At 41.6% G+C, this 22,867-nt stretch overlaps 1 protein-coding gene across 3 annotated transcripts in view; it reads left to right on the top strand.

Annotated features, from left to right (window-relative positions):
- The window catches only part of LOC149224626 (putative serine/threonine protein kinase IRE4), a 472,510-nt gene that overhangs the window by 198,628 nt on the left and 251,015 nt on the right, over window positions 1-22,867 (top strand). For all 3 annotated transcript variants that reach the window (XR_016249525.1, XM_089386195.1, XM_089386193.1), the window contains exon 11: window positions 71-156. Coding sequence is in view for 2 of the 3 variants with exons in the window: in XM_089386195.1 (XP_089242321.1) it covers window positions 71-156 (86 nt within the window). In the remaining variant the exon portion in view is untranslated. The remainder of the gene's footprint in view (window positions 1-70; window positions 157-22,867) is intronic.

The following is a 22,867-nucleotide window of genomic DNA, read 5'->3' as shown; positions in this document are numbered from 1 at the left end:
ATAATTTTCTATAAAGTTAAGCCTTAATACTGCTTTTCTTTAAATTGTTTTTGCTAAAATTTGCTTACAGCCTATACTGCTGATTGGTGGTCAACTGGCGTAGTCGTTTTTGAAATATTGACTGGGATCCCGCCATTTACTGCAGAACATCCACAGGTACTCCTTGAACCTTTTGATAGATATTGTATTCTTATTACTATAATTTAAGTTCTAAGCTTATATTACCTTAGAGATGCCTTGTATACATGCTTGCATTTTATGTAGTGACTGACAGTCCTATTGACTATTTTTTGTCGGCAAAGATTAATTGGTTTCCTTTATTTGGTTCGTTCTTAAATTGGGTCCATCAAACAACATGTCTTTCTCATAGTCGTAGTTGAGATGCAGTGACCTGCTATATTAATCTATGTTGCAAGGATTCCATGATCAAAAAGATTGTTCTTGTTTGTAATTTGAAAATGATCTTGTTTTTTGATTTAGAACTGGCTAAAAAGAAGTTCATCAAAACCACCACTAAACTAGGAATTTATTAGTCGAATCTTATAGGATGGCCTTCAGGTAATACAACCAAGATTGTAGCAAACATGGATGCATAGGACTTGGTAACAAATAGGAAGGAGAGGATGCAAGCAAGACTAGCTAGGGCATATGGCCATCAGGATGATATTTCCATTTCTGAGAGGGTCAGGCCGGTTGGTGCTATGATTGAGACCATCGGCTTAGATCATCTGCCCATTCAGACTTATGTTTCAGTGGGTCATGTGATTAACTCAAAGCCATCTGCCTTGTTCAAGCTGAATTTTTCTCATTTGGATTCACCTGTTTTCTATGCTCTGGTTCATCGTGTTTGGAACCTTGTTCCACGTCCTATTGAGGATAGAGGTTGGATGTTATGGTGGAAGTGTTGAGCTATGGTAGATCGGGAGGTATTCTTTACTAGCTTGGTGCCTTAGCCTGTGGAGAAAATTAATCAGCCTTATGAATGCTTGCTTAAGAGGAGTAAGTGATTATTAATCTCCTTCCTCAATTTCAGCTTAGAAAAAGTACATTTGATGTGTTATATTCTTTTGTTGACTTATTGGGCCAAAGTCTAAGGTTATGGAGATAAATAATTTAAGTGATCAAGATCTAATCTGAGCCATTGATCCCAAGAGGTGAGATGAGGGATGATCTGAGCCCGACTTCTCTTTGGAGTACTAGGGTTTTGATTAGGAGGCTCACGGGAGTTTGATAAGTCATTTCCATGAAGTGAAGGCACACTTTTGAGACATAGCAAATTGGGTGGATCGATTTGCTGAGAGAGAGAGTGACTTCTTGGTGGAAGACGAAGAAATTTACCAGGAAGATTATCGGCTGCAAAGCCAAGTAAAACAGGGACACATTAGCTGGGTGATGCAAGCTGCATAAGCAGTGGCACAGGCTGCGCAAGCTGAGTGACGTAGGTTGCATGCACAGGGTGACGCAAGAACTGCATAGGGTTCGATTTTTGCTTGGTTTGGTGAGGCTGTAAGGCTGGGTATTTGCTGTGGGAATTTCTCATGTGAACCCTTGTAATTTTTGTAGGCAAATTCCATATGTTCCTGAGCCAATAAGAACAACCTCGTTGCTGGTTTTTTCTTTGTGAGTTTCCATGGGAAAATTGTGTCAAGTGTGTTGATTTTTGGTAGCTTGGGAGGTACTCCAAGCCTTGAGGATCAAGGGTTTGAAGGATTGAGCTCCACAAGTGGCTTTGTGGGCTTGAAACTCAAGCTTGGGGTTTTGCACCCATCAATGTTTGGGCCAAATCCATGGAGGCCTTTGGACATGTGATGGATGGAGATGATAGAGGATGACGAGACAGATACAACACATCGAGAATCATCAAAATATGAGTTGTCTAAAAAGAGATATTTATTTTTGAAGTTAATGAGTGGGCTTGTGTCACAAAGTTTAGGTCGGCCTAGTGGTTTTTGGTCACATTATGACAGTTGGCAGCCCACCTTCATGAGATTCGTTGAAGCGCTTGAGAAGGCTATATATTAAGGCCATGTGTGAGGTTATTCTACATATCCTAAGTGCATCTTCCATCATGGATTAGCTCTGCATTTGAAGTGCGGATCCGAGGCAAGATAAAGGAGACCACAACCGAGTTTTGAGAAGGGTTTTCTGTGTTTTGGTGCGGATTCCTCTGTGTAGAAGGCCACAATTCTGAGGTAGCTAGGAAGGTACTTAAGGGCAGACTTGTGGGCAGTTCTTGGTGTGTCTCCCTTGCAGACCAGGCTGCAGTAATATAGGTAGGTTTGGATTTGATTTGTGCATATGTTATGGTGTGTTTTGGCACTATTCTGGGCCACAGCTGTTGGCAGCTACAACAATGAGTTGGATGGCTAGATGGATGGGCCAAGAGGCCTAGGAGTACTCCTAACTCAGCTGCAGTCAACAAGGGAAGGCTGCAGTCAGAACAGGGATCATCTCCATGTGTTTGAGGGCAGTTCGTAGTGCTGTGATGAACAGCCATCTGTAAGGTGTCTTGTGTGTGGGCCTTACAAGGCATGAAACAGTGCACAAATAGCCGAGTTTGGACAGCAAAGGGAGCAACTCTTTGGGAGAGGACTACACAGTGTTTGGACAGTGGTTTGGGGTTGCTGTTGTGTGCCCTAACCAGTGCCGTGAATGCACAGATCCCAAGGGAAGGAGGCAGCAACAGTATATTGCAGATATCTTCTTGATTGATGGAGGTATGCTAGTTGGATGGCAGTCCTAGATTAGGACAATTGTGGACATCCCAAGGGTAAGTTCATCAACAGTAGTGCATGTGTCAATAGGAGCAGCAGGAGGTTGCAAAGCAGAAGTATATTAGTCCTCTTGAGTTGATGTGACTTGCAGGAGGATGGTGTCCTTAGAGAGGCAGATTTGAGGAGTCTGTTAGCACCCACGTGGAAGGGTCTCCATAGGTGTTGGATGCCCTAACTGGAGCGCAGATGCTACAACAGAAATTGGACACTCGTGGTTTGTTGGAGGGCAGCGTGAGAGTGGATAAATGTGGACAGTGGATTGGGCATTTATGGTCTGTTGGAGGACATTGTGATAGTGCCCAAGTTGGAACTTGGTGTGTGTTAGTGTCAGTCTTTCCAGCCTTCCTCCAGTGATCAAATATGCTCTTACAAAGTGGTCTCAGAGTGTCAAGGTCAAATTTTGTCATTTCAGCGAGTCTTCAAGCAAAATTTGGTCACTAGGCATTAGGTCTAGGGTTTGCTTTCACTCTTTTCAAAATTGCCCAAATGCCAATCTATGTCACTATTCAGCTGAGTCTATCATCATTCATAGGGTTGTCATTATCATGTCAGTGTCTAATGAGTCATTTTACACCTTGTCACCCGAGATTATTGCTCAGGCCACTGGGATACCAAATGTAGGAAAGGAATGGAGTAAACGCCAGCAGTTAGACAGGTTTCACTATGAGCCATATATTAAGCCCGGGTGTATAAGACACTTAACTGCAGTTTTTCCTTTCAGATTCCTAAGGTTTGACATTCCTGAGATAGAGCATGTCAGCGCTCCAGCATGTGTGACATATCAGCGAGGACACAGGGCCTTATTTGCAGCTGCACGACGAGTACTATCTCCACCCAGGGTGGAAGGGGTCTCGTTGACTTCATCGGCACAGCGAGTATTATCTCCACATCAGGTGGAAAGGGTCTCGCCTTCTTCAGCACAGGTACAGGTCCAGGATAGGGGTAAGCAGCCTATGTTTGATGAGGGTCCTTCAGGAGATCCGGATACAGATATCATTGACCTTGATACTAGCTCTCCTAGCTCGGAGCTAAAGGAGATCATCCGGCAACAAAGGGCTGAGAATCACTTGCTGCAAGAAAAGTTAGAAATGGCTAGGTGGACAATTAACTACTTGGAGCAGCGCAACAAACAGCTAGAAGATGAACACACTCTTTATGAGTTGCGGCAAATCCGAGAAGACCGAAACTTGGCCCGCAAGAGACCCGGTGATTTGACACCTATTGAGCGAGAGTCTATGCTCATCCGGGTGAACACTCATTTAGAGAAATTGTTAGCCAAGGCAAACAGGGACAAGGACATGCTCCGACATATGAAAACTCATTATTGGGCTCGCATGCATGTTTGCAAAGCGAAAATGAAGATCCTTAAGAGGCGATTGAGCAAGGCACTAAAACGGCGGAAAAGGCCCGATCCACTCCAAATTTTGGCCGAAGCCTCTTTGACTGAGCATAGTACTTGATTGGGGACCCCCAGCCCAAATTTCAAGAAATTTGGGGAAAATTTTGTCAATTTTGAAATTTTTATGTAAAAAACAGGTTTTTGGGCTCAACGCGTAGCGCGCCGCGCGCTACCCTGAAGATTGGGAGGTCCAAATCACGAAAGGTTTGCATTTTTGGATTTGTCATGATGAAATACATCTGCTCAGCCATTGCCAAGGCATTTCATCAAGGTTTGGCTCCCCAAAAGGTCAAAAAACATGCAAAAAATAACCTTCTGCCCCTTTTTGGACACACAGGAAGCAGTCTTGGGAGAATTCATTTTTGGAGGGGCAAATGGGCACCAAATTGAGAAATTCCACTTGGGTTGGAAAGTAGACATCCAGACCTTTCCAACAAGCCCACCTGAGCCTCATTTGGATGCCGGGAAGTGCCCCAAAAGTGGGCTGAAAGGCGCGCTATGCGTAGAGATTTGGCGCGCTACGCATGAGGGAAATTTTCTAGTTTTTCATCTACAATACAGGACAACGTAGCTATTTGACCAGTTTTGACTTTTCATGGGATTTTTCACCCTCCTTGATGTAATTAATGGAACTTTATGATTGACTTGACACTTATTTACCTATTCTAGATGATTCATTCATAAAATAGCAAACATTTAATGAATGAATTGGTTTCCTAGATTATAGAGGCAAGTTGTTTTGACTGCCTAGATTGTAGTGCTTTGTTTAGAATTGGTTGAAACAACTCCTAAAATGATGAGCTCGACCCCTAGAGGCAAGGGAAGAGGTTGGCTTGCCTATATTATGTAATTTCTAAGTCATTTTTATGGTTGGACTCTGGAGGGATAAGCTTAGACTGTATTACACTTTGTATCTCTGCAATTTTGGCAAAGGAAAGACCAGGGTTTTATAGCACTATTTGGGATTCCTGTGGTTATTTGTGTTGATGGTGTGTTACTCTCCTGTACTTGTAAGTTTGTTATGTGTATCATTTTCCTACTATTCTCTTTTGCAAATTAAGCAAATGAAGTGTTAAGGTAGAATTCATGGTTTTCTATGCTCTGCCTTTAAGTTTGCTTAATATCTATGTTTTCATCTGTTTAAGGAGAACTCCTGAAAGTTTCTTGCTCTCCTTAGCTCCTCACCAGTCATACCTTTCCATTCAATTCCTTTAAAGGCATCAAAACAGTCACCTACCTTGCCCCAAAAAGACCTCTGCAAATACTGTGTCTCATCCCCGCACCCAAAATTGCCTTGCCCTGTTGTCCAACAAAACCCTAAAAATTTGAAATCAAACTTTCCATATCAATTTACTAGCCTAAAATCAGTATTCTTTATTGGTCATCTCAGCCCCTTTGAAGACCTTTTGCCGAGATAGACTCGGAGAGAGCCCTCTCTTGTCCTCGTAGGGCTAGCTACGAGGCTGAGCTTGGTTTGATGTTGCCTTGAGTTTTTGCCTTCCTCAGCCTGAGGCAAATTCGAGCGCTAACAGTGTGCACCATCTTCATGGACTTAGGTGGTTACTAGAGTGGTAGTTGTTGAGCTCAAGGGTTGATGAGCCAGAGGAGCAGTTGAGCAGCCCTAGACTTGTGTGTGGAGAAGGACTTCTATAACAAAAGATGGACAATCCTCGTAGCCCGTGTTCATTGTGGGAGATGGACATCCTGCAATGATAGGTGGCAGCCTTCCGTGACTTATGTTAGTCTTTATTGGAGCAGCGCAAGAAGACTATAGTGGGCTGAAATCCTTGAGTAGATGAGGAGCAACAGTGGGTAGTGGTGAGTTGTTCACAAATGGAGTTGTGAACAACTCAACTGGAGTCTCGATTTGTTGTGCCCTCGATGGACTTAGGCACAACTAGTGAGCAAATTGGATAGCCGAGATTTAGTGGCTAGATTGATTTGAAGCATCGATAGAGGCAGGTGCTGCAGATCGGGAGCTGAAGGACCGGGAAGGTACAGGGTACGACCGAGAGGAGCTGAGAGAGCATGCGACAACTAGATGGTCAGAGTATCTTGTTGAGGGTAGATTGGTTGTCGATGGATTGACACCAAGCCCCAGTTTTGTATTCTTGTACTAGTGGATATTTGAGGGCCATTATCCTTGGTATGAGAGCCCTAGATTGTTGTATTATTCAGTTTGATTAATATAACAAAGTTGGGTTGAAAAATGTAAAAAGTTGTTTATATCTTGTGCGCTAGTAGATTTACTGTTGTTTATATTCCGCTGTGCAAAGTAGTTTCGTTGTGTTTCTTGGTTTGGGAGCGTTAGTGATTTAAGATTCTATCCCAAACACCAAGGTCGTGGAAAAACAACAAAGTGTGTGATTACTGTTCCTATTGTTTTTGCTATTCATTTTATTTGTTAAAGGCTTAGTAGTGGTTAATTTACAAATCAAAATTTATTGGTTGCTGCAATTTATTTCTAGGTATAAAATTTGTTGGGAACTAATTCTTGTGCTGGGCTTGGAAATTTTACATGGTATCAGAGTGTTCTTTAAGGGCAGGGAACAAATTTGATACATGTTCAGAAGTCAGCTTGTGGTTATGCAGCGTAGTGATCTAGTATTAGCGCAAGGTTTGAGTGAAGAAGATATTTTTCAGTCATGATCACATGGTCGTGCTTTGAGGACAGGCTAGAGGGTGTATCAAACTTCACAACCTAGCGAGAGTGCATTGCTTTCATGTTGGAGGAGAATGAGATGTGGGATCTCATTGACTAGGTGCAACTGTGAAAATTTCAAATACGAAATTCTACTGCACTAATTGATTTATTTCTCCTACTTGTTTTCCACAATAAGTTATTTACAAAACCCTTGAGTAAACATCAAAGTAAATTCTATTGCAATTGTCACATAATAATATGAGAAAAGAACAGTGAAATACAAGCACAAGAATCAATCACATCAACACGGTTATTTTTGGAAAATAGTCCCTGGAAAAACCCAATGCGAGAAAACCAATGTAGCAGATGAGGGTTTATTTATTATTCTTCAAAAACAATCTCTTTACAAGGAATGATTTGCAAAACATAGAGAAACCTCTGAGAAAACACCCGAGATAATTTTCCTCCACCCTTTGGAGAAATTCTGACACCTAAGAGACCTTCCAGCTGAGATATTTTCCTCCACCCTTTGGATAAATTCTGACACCCAAGAGACCTTCTAGCCTTCACTGCGTAACCTTTGCGTCATCACTGTGTGAGGACTGCGTCCCTTGCTGTGCTGCCTCTCTGAGCTGTCCCTTTGCGTTGTCCCTCTGATGCACTGCATCCCCTCCTCCTCAGTCTCCGATTGATGCTGATACCCTCCTCTTCCTTCACCCTGCAACTCTCCCTCTGAAATTGAACTCTTACTCCTTGAGAATCGATTTCCCTCGGGTTACTAAGTATTTGCCTGGTGTATTTCCAAATGACTCTCAAGTCTTCCTTTATACTTTTCTTGTTGAGATATCAACGATCGTGATCTAATCTCTAATCAATGACTAAGATTAAATTAGACTTGATCCTCGTCTCTTGGAAGCTTCTCACCCATATTTTCGTTAATACTCATTATTCTTTTAATTTCCTAAGTTTGGACTTACGAACCTCATTAAAAATTTTAATTATTTTAAGAAAATACAATCCGGGTGCAATTTCACCAAATGATTTCTAGGTCTTGGAGATCTCATGTGTTCTGTCCCCTCCACAAAATTTCGGAGCTAGAGCACATACGATGCTACCCAAAAATCAACAGTCCCTCTTAACGAGGAATGTGCTTTAGCAATACTTCCCAGCATATGTATCACACTGATCCACGACATCGATCCTTTGCACTACTGATGCTTGACCTGCTGCCCCTCATCCACTGCACTACTGCAATCTGTACTGCTACGTATGACATTGCCACTATCACTACTGCATCTGTACTGCAACTCCCTCTCAATATGTTGCATCATGCTGCCCATAGCACTGTCACTGCTAACTGTTGCATTGTAGCTCCCTCTTAAGAACTGCACTATCTGTTTCTGCTACTGAAACAGATTCTCAATCATCCCCATCTTCTCCCTGAAATAAACAAACTTTGTTCTTCCTAGAGCCTTGGTGAGAATGTTTGCCACCTGTTCTCCTGTCGGAGTGTACTGTAACTGTATTGCCCCTCGCTGGACACAGTCTCTGATAAAGTGACACCTGATGTCAATGTGCTTCGATCAATCATGAAAAACTGGATTCTCAGAGAGCTTGATAAAACTCTGATTATCACACAAAGTATTGGTTGCTTCCATCCTTCTCTTGAATAGATTCACAAGCAACTTCCTAAACCATATGGATTCACATGATGCTGCACTATTCAGCTTCAGCTGAGCTCAGAGTTACGGATTTTTGTTTCCTACTGCACTAGGAGGTCATACCTGATCCAATGTTTGAAACAGTACCCAGTGGTACTTTTCCGAACTACTGAACTTCCAGCCCAATCTGCGTCAGTGAATCCACTCAACCTGATATCATTGCCTCGGGTGTACATTAATCCATGCTCGACTGTTCCTCGTATATATCTGAGAATATGCTACTGCCCAGTGTGCCCTCTTCGGTTCTACCATGAACTGACTGAGGGTGTTGATAGCGTAACAAATGTTTGGCCTGGTATTGACCAGATACATCAGGGACCCTATGAGCTGCCTGTACAAGGTGGGATCTACTTCTTTATCTTCAAACACATCAATCTTCTTCCAGTTGGTAATCATTGGAGTAGCCATGGGTCTACAGTCCTGCATTCTGAACCTTTTTAAAATTTCTGTAGCATATCTCCCTTGTCCAAGGAAAATTCCACCCTTCTGCTGCCAAACTTCCAACCCCAGAAAATAATGCATCCGTCCCAAATCCTTCATGTCAAATTCTGTAGCTAGGTTTTCCTTGCAATCTTTGATGAGCCTGGATGAACCTGTCAGGAAAAGGTCATCCACATATAACACCAGAATCAGAGGCTCATTCTCTACAATCAGATAGTAGAGGTTGGGATTTGTGTCACTCTTGACGAATCCCATCTTTTGCAAGTAACCATCAATTCGACCGTACCATGCTCTAAGCACTTGTTTAAGCCCATAAAAGGCTTTCTTCAACCTACATACATGAGTTTTCTTCTCATGTGTCCCACAACCCTTTGGTTGTTCAATGAATACTTCTTCTATCACCCCATTCAAGAACGCAATCTTGACATCCATCTGGTGAATCTCCCACCCTCATCTGTGCTGCAAGGGATATCACGGATATAATAGAAGTATATCTGGCTTCTGGAGCGAAGGTTTCTTTGTAGTCTATCCCTTCTTTCTGAGCATACCTCTTAGCCACAAACTTGGTTTTGTATTTTTCCACGCTGCCATCTACATCATATTTGACCTTGTAGATCCATCTCGAACCTACAACTGATCTATCCTGAGGCCTAGGTACCACTTCCCCAACATCATTGATCATTATGGAATTGTATTCCTCAACCGTAGCATCTACCCATACTTGATGCTGAACGACCTCCTGAAAACTAGAGGGTTCTCCAACCTGAGCCACCAAAGCTTGGTATCTATTTGGTTGTCTACGCTCCTTTTTATCGTTTCTAAGAGCTAGAATGAAATCCTCTGCATCCCGTAGTATTTGTTGAAGTTCCCGGCTCGTTCTTCCACAGGTTGGGTAGATCTATTTGCTCCTCCTCTTGAGATTCCACCTGTTGTGATGTTGATTTGGGGTTGCATTGGATATGCTCTAGCCACGAAAATTGGTGGACAGGCTAAAGCACATTAGATCTCCAAGACCCAGAAATGGTTTGGACAGATTGTACCCGGTTTGGGAGATATTAAAATAATTAATATTTTTAATGGAGTTCCTAAGTCTAAACTTAGGAAAAATAAAATATTAATGAGTATTAATATAAAACTGGGTTAGAAGGTTCCAAAAGTCATGGATCAAGCCAAATCTAATCTTAGCTATTGGTTAGAGATTTAATCTCGGCCGTTGAAGGAACAACGAGAAAAATATAAGAAGAGGCTTGAGGGTTAGTTGGAGAACACAACAGAGTGATCAATTTGCTAGAGCAGGGTTGCTAAGCAAAAGTGAATCAGTGATCAACAGCGAGGGGCAGTGAGTACTGGACAGAGAGGCAGAGACAGTACTGAGAGACCAATGTAGAAGCAGGGAGAGCGAAAGCAGCAGTTAGTTCAGGCCACGCAGAGCCCAACAGAGAGTGCAGAGGCCAGAGGGACTGTGTCATCCATGCAGAGGTTTTTGGAGTGACACAGAGGGTCCCAGAGGCTGCGCAGTGCCTCGGAGGGCTAACGCAGAGGGTCTTGGGGCTAACTCAGGTCAACAGGAGGCTGACACAGAGGCCAGAAGGGTCAGCGCTGAGCTTCAGAGTCACCAGAGAGGGTTTCGTGGGACAGGTTTTTTGAATACCTTGTTAGGATATTCCGACACATAGGATATAGTTAAGTTCAACTTGGTCTAGTATAGAGTTAGGTTAGAGTTAGGTAAAGTGTGTTTCTTTACCGTTGTACATTTTGTAACTTACAATCCGACGGTCACGATATGTAGTGATCCGACGGTTCACTCTCACCTCGGTATTACCGACACTTGATCCGTGGCTTGACACCCGATTGGTCCATGAGTTCTATTTAAAGCGCATGGAGGGTCATTGTTCGGGTAATCCGTGCATGAGAGAAGCTTATGTAAATTTTCATTCTTTGATTAATAAATTGCCTGTAGTACCCACGTTGGGACAGGCCGTGGACTGTTTCCCTCCTTGCACTTTGAGGGTTTTAACCACGTCAAAAATACTGGTGTATTGATTTGAGATCTGGTTGTGAGCGGTGTCCTTTTGGTGTTCTTTCTGAGGAACTTACCCTGTAAATTCCTACATGGTATCAGAGCTATTTGAGGGCCGCGTCCGTTGGTGATCCAAATCTGAAGCCGGTAGAACTGCATGCGGCTGTCGTTTCCTAGATCTGCTGTTTCTGACTGCTTTCGGGCCGAGAGGACTGCTCTGTTGCGTTCGGAGCATCTGTTCCAGTGAGGAACCCCTTTCGTTTCACGCGAAAAGGTTTCCGGTAGCCCTAGCTGCGTCATTTTTCAGATCGGGAGGTATACAGTTTTTTTTGCAGTTTACTGTTATTTTCTCTCTGCTTATTTCGGTCTCAGTTTATTTAGCCTTTTTTTTTAACCGGATCTATACCTTTCATTTCTGCGTATGCTCTTTGCCCTGCGACTCTGTGCGATCTGGGCAAATCAGAAACAGAAAGGAAGGATTTTTCTCATGCGTATGCTCTTTTTCCTGCACCTTAGTGTGATCTCGGAAAATCAGAAACATTGAGAAAAATATTTAGTTTTTCGGCTAAAGCTAACTTTGAGATTTTTTTTTTTAAATTTCTAGTTTTTTGGCTAAAGCTAACTTCGAGCCGCAAGGTTCGTTTTTCTTTGCATATTCGTGTTGGGTTTTGTGTTTTGTGTTTTGTAGGGAAAAAGAGCTTTTTCAAGGCAAGCACGCAAACCAAGGCCCCCCTCTCTCTCTCTCTCTCTCTCAAATTTTTTGTATAGATCAATTGGTTCAAAGCTATTTTAAGAGAGTAGAGGTCTTGGGTTCAAGTCTCCATTTTGTGGGGGCGGATTTTTTTCATTCCCGCACATTCGCGCACTTTGCCGGCAACGTCAACAATTTTTTTTCAAAAAGCCATAACTTCTTCATCCGGAAGCCTTTTTCAGAGCCGTTTTTTTTTAAACCGCCTATTTTTTCGAGATCTATCCATTGGAACACTTACTTTCAGCATCTTCAGCTTCAGTTTTTTTTTTTAAAATGGAAAGTCCATGCCAAGTCATTCTTGACAGCACTAACTACTTCCAATGGGTAGCCTACATGGAAGATTTACTTAGAAGTAAAGGTCTCTTCAGAATAGCCACAGACCAAGAGAAGAAACCAAAAGATGAAGACAAGGCTGCAAAATGGGAAAATAGACAAGATCAAGCACGTGGTTTGATAGGGATGTCTATTTCTCCTGATCTTAGATTCCACATTGCAGAACTTGAGACTCCTCATGAAGCATTAGAAAAACTCGCTAAAGTTTTTGGGATTAAAAATGAAATTAGAGCCCATCAACTTGAAAATGAGCTGCTTACTTTGGATCCTAATAATTTTTCTTGCATTGAAGATTTCTTGTCCAAATTCAAGACCCTTAGATATCTCTTGGAAGGTGTTAAAGTTAAGAAAGAAGATGGTAACCTTATTTATTCCATCCTTACTAAGTTGGGACCAGCCTACTCTGTATTTGTTTCCACTTTCCATTCTACAAGGGAAGCTTTCATTTGTCAAGGACAAGACTACAAGGCCCCTTCCTTTGACTCCTTTTGTGATTCCTTAATAAGAGAACAAGAAAAACTCTTACACCTTGGTCTTCTTAATCTTGGAAACTCTTCCACGAAAGCGTTAGCCGCCCAGCAGCAACCAAATTCAAAGAATCCTAAGAAGTCATATCCTCAAAAGAATGGTCCTAAACCATCTCAGCCTCAAAATGAAAGATCATTTCAGCAAAATGATAAGACCAATAAAAACAAATGGAAGAAGACTGATAGACATTGTAACTTTTGTAATCGAGATGGCCACTTAGAATCTAAATGCTTTAAGAAGATGGAAGCCTTGGAAGCCGCAATGAAGAAACATAACATCCATGTGGAGCCTACTTCAACTTCAACTTCCGGAATGGCACTTTCTGCATGTCATTGTCAATCATCTCAGTCTGGTTATGCATTAAATGTATCTTCTTCTTCTTCTCATTCTCATGAGTGGCTCATTGATTCTGGAGCCTCTTGTCACATGGCCAAAAACCAAGCCATGTTTTCTTCTTTAAATGATTGTAACACCAAAAATATATATGTTGGTGATGATAGATCTCTTAATGTTGTAGGGACTGGAACTGTTCATCTAGACAATGGTCAGTTTAATGATGTATTATGTGTTCCAACCTTATCCTGCAACCTTCTATCTGTCTATCAGATAACTCATTCAGGTGAAGGTAAAATTGTTGAATTTTCACCTCATGATGTTGTAATCAAGGATCTAAAAGATCCTAAACAGATTCTAGCTACTGGTCTTGCTGATGATTCCAAAAGGTTGTATAAGTTTCACAACTTTGGGTCATCAAATCTTCCCTCAGTATTTGTTGCTCATAATGATGAAGTGAGCAAACTTTGGCATGAGCGATTTGGTCACTTAAACTATCGCTCCCTTCAGCATCTATGTAAAGAAAATATGGTGACAGGTCTTCCTATGGTATCTTGCAGAGATGGTGTTTGTTCCGGATGTGTACTCGGAAAACATCATCGGGACAGTTTTGACAAACGTGCCTCTTGGCACGCCTCAGCCCCTTTACAGCTTGTGCACAGTGATTTATGTGGTCCTCTTCCTGTTGCTTCATTCTCTGGCTGCAAGTACTTCTTAACTTTCATTGATGATTTCTCCAGACGCACTTGGGTATACTTCTTAAAACTCAAGAGCGAAGTATTTAACACCTTTTTGGCCTTCAAAGCCTTTGTTGAAAAACAATCTGGACATCAAATTCTTAAGCTAAGAACTGATAATGGTGGAGAATATGTTAAAAACACATTCATCAACTTTTGCACCGAAAATGGAATTCAAATGCAACATACTGTTCCATACACTCCACAACAAAATGGTGTAGCTGAAAGGAAAAATCGCACCTTAAAGGAAATGGCTAATTGTATGCTGCAATCTAAAGGACTCAGTCTTAGTTTTTGGGCCGAAGCAATTAATTGTGCAAATTATATAATCAATCGCACTCCTACTAAGGTTCTAGAGAATATCACTCCAGAAGAAGCTTGGAGTTCCATTAAACCAGATGTAAGTCACTTTCGTGTGTTTGGAAGTGAAGCATGGGCCCATATTCCAGATGAAAAGCATAAAGCTTTAGAACCTAAGAGTGAGAAATGTACTTTTGTTGGATATTCTGAAGATGTAAAAGGTTATAGACTTATTCCATTTAAGTCCAAAAATGTTATCATTAGAAGAGATGTAAAATTTGATGAAAATAAATCGGCCTGCGAGCCTAGTCCGGCGGATGTGCCACCTCTTCCTATCTCTTCTACTTTTGAAAACATTTCTTCTTCAGATGATGAAAGCGAGGATGATAATCCTCCCCCACCTTCTCAGGATCCTCAACTTCCAAGATGGGTCCGTGCTACTCGGGATGCAGCAGGTGATCTTGCCGGTGATCCTACAGATCAGCGACGTACACGTTCTCAGTTTGAAAGAGCCTCTTCTTTACTGGCTCAAGCTCCAGTAAATCATGATCCTGACACTTTTGCAGAAGCTTCAGGCCATCCACATTGGGAAGCAGCTATGAATGAAGAATATCATTCATTGATGACAAATGATACATGGGATCTTGTTCCTCTACCAAAGGGACGCAAACTTGTTAGATGTAAATGGGTTTACAGAACCAAGTATGGACCAGATGGGAAAGTTGATAAACATAAAGCTCGTCTCGTTGCTAAGGGCTTTTCACAGGTTGAAGGCATTGACTACACTGAAACCTTCTCCCCTGTTGCCAAAATGAACTCTATCCGCCTTGTTCTTTCCCTTGCTGCCTCTTTAAAATGGGAAGTCCATCAGATGGATGTTAAATCTGCCTTCTTGCATGGGGACTTGCAGGAAGAAATCTATATGGAACAACCCATTGGCTTCATACAAACAGACTCCAGCCTTGTTTGTCGACTTAAGAAATCCCTTTATGGCCTCAAGCAAGCTCCTCGGGCTTGGTATGCCAAAATGGATAGCTTTCTTTTAGAATCTGGCTTTTCTAGGTGTCATTCTGACAATACTGTCTACACCAAGAAAGTGGGCAACTCTCTTATCATCCTTGTTCTTTATGTTGATGATCTTATTCTTACTGGTAGTGATCCCAACCTTATAAACCATGTGAAGTCCAGCCTTAAAAAGAAATTTGAAATGACAGACTTAGGACACTTACACTATTTTCTCGGTCTTCAAGTCTTGCAATCCCAGGAGGGTATTTTCCTTTCCCAGTCCAAGTATGCTTGTGATATTCTTCGTCATTTTCACATGGAAGACTGTAAGCCAGCCCCTTCTCCCTTTCAGTCTGGAGTCAAACTTTCAGTCTCTTGTACTTCTCCTGAAGTTGATGCTACCTTATACCGTCAACTTGTCGGAAAACTCTTGTATTTAACCCATACTCGTCCTGATCTTTCCTTTGCTGTTGGCCTTGTTGCTCGTTTTATGCAAAACCCCCGTGAAAGTCATTGGAAAGCAGCTAAAAGAATACTTCGTTATGTTCGAGGTACAGTACAGTTTGGGATTCATTACAGTGCCAAAGCAGCTCCTCTGTTAGTTGGTTTCACTGATTCTGATTGGGCTGGTGACCCTGATGATCGGAAGTCTACTGCCGGTTATGTCTTCACTCTTGGTTCAGGACCTATTACATGGGCTTGTAAGAAACAGGCTGCCATTTCTCTTTCGTCAGCAGAAGCAGAGTATCGTGGTGCCGTGGAAGCTAGTAAGGAAGCCTTGTGGCTTCGTCAGATCCTATCAGAGTTTGGCTTTGAGCAGCAGCATCCAACCACACTTTGGTGTGATAATCAAAGTGCCATTCAGCTATGCAAAGATCCAGTCCAGCATCAGCGCAGCAAACACATTGAACTACACATGCACTTCATCAGAAAGCTCATTCATGACCATGTTCTTGAAGTGCAATATTGTCCAACAGATGATCAGGTTGCAGACATCTTCACAAAGGCTCTCACAGAGGCGAAGTTCACTAAACTTCGATATATGCTTGGAGTTCAGGAAGTTGTCACTAAGGGGGGATAGGCTCTAGTGCCTCCTTCCTTCTCCTATTGTGTCATATTTGTAAATCCTTCAATCCTATCCCAAGTTGTTCTTAAGGGGGGATGTTAGGATATTCCGACACATAGGATATAGTTAAGTTCAACTTGGTCTAGTATAGAGTTAGGTTAGAGTTAGGTAAAGTGTGTTTCTTTACCGTTGTACATTTTGTAACTTACAATCCGACGGTCACGATATGTAGTGATCCGACGGTTCACTCTCACCTCGGTATTACCGACACTTGATCCGTGGCTTGACACCCGATTGGTCCATGAGTTCTATTTAAAGCGCATGGAGGGTCATTGTTCGGGAAATCCGTGCATGAGAGAAGCTTATGTAAATTTTCATTCTTTGATTAATAAATTGCCTGTAGTACCCATGTTGGGACAGGCCGTGGACTGTTTCCCTCCTTGCACTTTGAGGGTTTTAACCACGTCAAAAATACTGGTGTATTGATTTGAGATCTGGTTGTGAGCGGTGTCCTTTTGGTGTTCTTTCTGAGGAACTTACCCTGTAAATTCCTACATACCTTTTTCCGAATATAGAAGTATTGCTGTCGTGTATTTTTCTTTGTCGGGTGAGCCGGTTAGGCACCTAGTTGTACTCAAGGAAATATTGCATAATAAGAAACCTTCAAATAGCTGCACCGGTTTTCCCGCATTGAGTTTTTTCAGGGATATTTGTTCAAAAATAACGGTGTCACTTGTGTGTTTGTTTTCTTTCAGCTGATGATCTATAGATGTTGTGATTGTATTGTGTTTATTTTGGTATTTAAATGTTTTAAATAACTTGTTCATAATTTACAAGTAGAAGAAATAAATCAACAGAATAAAGATTAATTTTCTAACGGATAAACTTACAACATTAAACATGTGATTTCTCTGGATTCTTTTCCTTTGGAGAAGTACTGGTGCTGGTTTCTGCTGGTCGAAGTGGCTGGACCAATGGATCATCCTTTGATTGCTCTTCGGAAGATATTCCTCGGGATTTCCTAAAAGCTTTGTCCTCCATGAACTTTACATCTCGTCGTACTACGATCTTTCTATTTCCCGGAAGGTAGATTCTATATGCCTTAATATTCTCGTCATATCCCTCAAGATATCCTTTTTCTGCTATTTGATCCAAATTCTTCCTCTTTTCTTCGGGTATATGGCAGTATGCCAAACTCCCAAACATTTTGAAATGACTCACTTCAGGCTTCTTGCTGGTGAAGACACTCTCCAGAGAAATCTTACCTAATGAGTCCTGTTCTGAACATAGACTGTTGTGCTGTGATTCTGCCCATAGAAATTTGGGCATATCCTGATCATACAACATTGCCCTCGCTGGTTCAACAATAGTTATGTTCTTCCTCTCTGCTACTCCATTCTGCTTCGGATTATATGGAGTTGTCCAGTCCCTTCTGATGCCTTACCTTGTGCAAAAATCAGTGAAGTCCTTATAAATGTATTCTCCACCATTATCTGAGCGCAACACATTTATCCTCTTTCTTGTTAGATTCTCAACCAAAGCTTTAAACTCTTTGAATCGATCAAAGACCTCATCCTTGGTTTTTAGAAAGTAGATCCAAGTCTTCCTGGAATGGTCATCAATGAAGGTGACGAAGTATTCGACACCACTAAGAGCTTTTGTGGACATGGGTCCGCAGATATCTGAGTGTATCAATCCCATAACACTCTTTTCCCTACTGTTACTTTTGGAATAAGCCGCTTTGGCATACTTGCCCAGTATGCAACCTCTGCATACATCGTTATGTTCGGTACTTAATTCTGGAAGTCCTGTGATGGTTCTTCTGAGAAGTCTTAGAACCGCATGGTGTAGGTGCCCATCAGTGCCATTGGACATTCTAGCTATAACTTATACAGTCTGTTACTTCTGACTCCAATTTGGGCCTTCTTCTTCCAACTCGGATGTTTGACATATACTTTCTTCCCGTTGAAGTAAACATCATAGCCCTTGTTCTGTAATTGAGATACAAAGAGTAAGTTCATCCCCCATCAAGGCACATGCAACACATTGGTAGCTCGTGTTGAAAATAGTGTAACTAGGTTGGGTCTTCATAATTTCAAATTTTGTATCAAGAATTTTTTATATTTTTGCTTGAGACATGGGTTTCATGCTCAAGAAGTTTCTTGGTCTAGTTGTGGCTCCAATTGAGAGCCTTAGGATGAGTCATGTAAAATGAAGACAATCATGTATTGTTACACTTGTAAATGTAATTGTTGTAAGTCAAAAGTCCTTCTAGATCATCAATGAAATACTCCAACATGTACCCACTGAATTGATGCAAAGAAACCACTTGAAATAATTCATTTGGACAATTCTGGAAGCCTCTTATTATGTCGGCCTAATCAAGGGATCACGTCGGCCTAGAGATGAGGAGGCAAGCCTATATAAAGGTAGCGTTGATACCTCCTCACAACACATTCATTCTCATTCATTCATGAAGGAAAAACGAAGTGAAAGGGTTGAAGAAAAGGTAGTCGCAGTCAATGAGGAAGTTTGTTCCCTCATCCGAGTTCATCATCAAGTCTGTTCACACGTGTGACATTCTGATCTGATCTAGGGCATCACTTTAGCGTTGATACCCCCTCACAACACATTCATTCTCATTTCATTGATGAAGGAAAAGTGAAGTGAAAGGGTCAAAGAAAAGGTAGCCGTAGTCAATGAGGAAGTTTGTTCCCTCATCCGAGTTCATCATCAAGTCTGTTCACACGTGCGACATTCTGATCTGATCTAGGGCATCACTTTATATGAGTATGTTATTGGGTTAGAGGTCTGATCTAGCAGCAGTTTGAAGGAGGAAGTCATTGCCAAGGAGATCGAGGTCATCAAAGGGCTAGAAGAGCCCTAACTCTCCTAGCACGTGTGTCTATGTTTTGAAGCGGAAGGTTCTGTTCTCGTTGCTCTAGAATAGCCACTCCTTTGGCATCACGAGATCTTAGATCAAGCTCAAATCAAAAGGTTATTATATGTATGATGAGTCTACAAGAAGTGCGAGGTCCTTATTGTTAACATGAGTTATTATCACCAACCAGCTATCAAAACAAGAAGACCAACAATGCACAAGTACACAAGATATTGGCACCAAGCTAGGGCAAAAACCTCTCCCAATCGTGAGAGGAAAGACCCTTTGAACTCTTCCTTATAGAATCTTTATTGATGAATTCCAAGACCCAGACTTTGACTCAACAATGCCTTCAACATCAAAATGACAATACCTCCAAACATGTAGCCAAACAAGTTGTCTCCTTCTGCAATTCTGAACGGTGTAGCAGGTCTGCAACAAGAGTATGACAGTCAACACATATGGTTTAGGAAAGGCTCATATAGCCTCCTCTCTCGCAACGAGGATAAGAGAAGGCTAGATGAGCCTGTCCTAAACCATATTGTTACAAAATCTAAGGAATTAATATCACAAGCAGTTATCATAGTTAAGAGAAATCGAATATTTAAATTGCCCTCAATTTCTCAACATGGTATCAGAGCGAGGTTCTACAAAGGGCGTGAAGAAGATCATCTCCCTCATGAAGAAATTGGCTAGCCTCGGATCAATTGTGTCAAGTTTCATTGGTCTAAAGATCAAGCAAGTATGGGTCTATTTGATCTCCAAGATGAGAACATTTGTGTAATAGATAATGGAGCTTTGAGGCATTTGAGGGGACACCATCACCAACTCAAGACTCTCCAAGGGAAAGTCCTCCTATTCTGTGGAGCTTGGTGACAACAAAAATTATCTAGTAAAAGGCATTGGATCTACCTCCATCAAGCTTGAAGACGGAAGCAACATTCATCTCAACAACATCCTTTATGTTCCAGGTCTGTGCAAAAATCTTATTTCTATTTCATCTTTAGAAGAAAAGGGTGATAGAGTTGCCTTTATAGATGGAAGAGTAGTTGTTTGGGCTAAAGATTCAAGCATTGAAAAAGCTAGAACTATTGGTGTTCGAGAAGGTAGATTATATAGATTGGCTTCTCCTGTCAATCAAGCACTTGTTCATATTGAAATTAGTCCATGTGAATTATGGCATAGAAGATTGGGTCACCTTCACTACAAAATTCTTCCAACCCTAAATTCCATAGTAAATGGAATCCCGAATCTCAAGGAAGAACATGAAGGTGTATGTAAGGGCTGTGCGTTGGGCAAGATTGCAAAGAAACCATTTGGACATAGCACATCCCATGCACAAGAGATACTTGATCTCATACACTCTGATGTTTGTGGTCCCATGACCAAATCTCTTGGAGGACATCTATACTATGTCACCTTCATAGATGATCACTCCAGGAAAACTTGGGTTTACCTTCTTAAGTCCAAGGATGAAGTCTTTTCAAAATTTCAAGAATTCAAAGCTGAAGTGGAGAATCTCACAGAAAGAAAGATCAAGACCTTGAGATCTGACAATGATGGAGAATACACTTCTAAAGAACTTATAGCCTTCTGCAAGGAGGCTGGGATTAAGAGGGAGCTCATAGTTCCATATAATCCCGAGCAAAATGGAGTAGCTGAACGGAAGAACAGGGCCATAGAAGAAAGTGTCAAGGCAATGCTTCATGACCAAGATCTACCAAAATTCCTATGGGGCGAAGCAACGAAGACTGTTGTCTATATTCAAAATAGAAGTCCCCACAAGTCTCTGAATAATCGAACTCTCGAAGAAGTTTTCACTGGAAAGAAACCTACTGTGGACCATCTCCGAATATTTGGATGTCCGGTATATATCCACATTCCCAAGGACAAAAGGAAGAAGCTAGATCCAGCAAGCAAGAAGGGAATATTTGTGGGATATAGTAATTCATCCAAGGCTTACAGAATCTACATCAAATAGAGGTAAGCCGAGATGTAATCTTTGATGAGAATATTGCATTCAAAAAGTCAAAAGATATTTCATCCGATTCCGATGAAGAAGATCTTCCTATATTTGAGGAAGAAGTCAATAAAGAAGAAGAAGATGCTCATCAAGAAGATGAAGGTCCTAGCGAACCTGTCACTATCCCTGAAAAGAGGAAGAGACCTAATTGGTTGACCTCCACACTTCAAGATGCTGAAAGACACCAGGCAAGTGGAAAATTTAGAGAAAGCAAGAAACCTAAAAGGTACTCTGGGTATGCAACCTACATGTCAAAATTGATAGAAGATGAGCCATCCACATTTGAAGAAGCTTCCAAGCACTCTGAATGGAAGTCTGCCATGAATGAGGAATACCAATCTATAATGAAGAATGGTGTTTGGGAAATTGTTCCTAGACCGGAAAACAAATCTGTGGTAACCTCGAAATGGATTTACAAGATCAAGCATGTTGCGGATGGGAGCATAGACAAATACAAAGCCAGGTTTGTGGCTAGAGGTTTCTCTCAAGAAGAAGGAATTGACTATGAAGAAACCTTTGCTCCTACAACAAGATATACAACCATTCGTTCACTGATTTCTCTGGCAGCATCCATGAAGTGGAAAGTTCATCAAATGGACGTAAAGACAACATTTCTGAATGGCACCATAGATGAAGAAGTCTACATTGAGAAACCTTTGGGATTCGAAGTCAAGGATAAAGAAGGCTATGTTTGCAGGTTGAAAAAGGCTTTATATGGCCTCAAGCAAGCACCTAGAGCATGGTATGCCAGGATGGATGCTTATCTGCAAAGACTGGGCTTTATCAAAAGTTTGATTGATCCCAACCTCTACATCAAAGTGGTAAAGGATGAACCTGTCATCATCTTACTATATGTAGATGATCTTCTACTAACAGGTGTAGAAGAACGTATTCAAGAATGCAAGAAACAGTTGACTACAGAATTCGATATGAAGGATCTGGGATCCATGCACTATTATCTGGGACTGGAAGTATGGCAAGAACCCAATGAGATTTATTTGGGTCAAGGGAAGTATGTAATTGAAATTCTCAAGAGGTTTGATATGATGGAGTGCAAGCCTATGTCGACTCCTATGATTACAAACCTGAGACTGTTAAGAAACTTTGAATCCAGTCTGGTGGATCCCACAAGGTACAGGCAATTAATTGGATCCCTGATGTACCTGGTAAATACTCGGCCATATATATGTTTTGTAGTGAATGTTCTCAGTCAGTTCTAGATGGAGCCCCGTCATGATCATTGGGTGGCAGCCAAGCATATACTGAGATACTTGCGAGGAACCATATATCACTGCCTAAAATATGAGAAAGGAAAAGATGTACTTCTGACAAGATTTACTGATTCCGATTGGGGAGGCAGCGAGAAGGATGGAAGAAGCACTACCAGAGGATGCTTCAGTCTAGGATCCTCGATGGTCTCTTGGATGAGCAGGAAGCAAGAGACAGTTGCCTTAAGCAGTGTTGAAGCCGAGTATGTAGCAGCATGTGAAGTCAGCCGGGAAGCGGTTTGGTTGAGGAAATTGTTATTTGACTTGTTTGCAGGACCGTTGGCCCCTACAACTATTCATTGTGATAATACTAGCTGTATAAGACTGTCTGAGGACCCAATGTTTCATGGGAAGACAAAGCACATTAATAACAAGTATCATTATATTCAGAAGCTGGTGCAAGATGGTGTGTTGAAGCTGGAGTATGTTCCCATCGATGAGCAGACTGCTGACATATTAATGAAATCGCTTCTGAACAAGAAGCTTGTGTATTTTAGAGACAAGCTTGGTTTGGTTGATATGTCATCCCTATTTGAGCGGGAAAGATAGACACTACATTTCTGTCTTCTGAGAATGAAAAAGAAATGGAGGATTGAGTTATCATCTGGCATTCAAGACTCTTAGAGGATGTGGTAGGGCATCC

The sequence above is a fragment of the Pinus tabuliformis genome, chromosome Q (genome assembly GCF_031772625.1).
Source record: "Pinus tabuliformis cultivar Carrire ecotype Pingquan chromosome Q, CPIR1, whole genome shotgun sequence".
In the NCBI taxonomy this organism is placed as follows: Eukaryota; Viridiplantae; Streptophyta; class Pinopsida; order Pinales; family Pinaceae; genus Pinus; species Pinus tabuliformis.
Note: the sequence above shows the minus strand (reverse complement) of the source record. Positions and strands in the feature narration are given on the sequence as shown.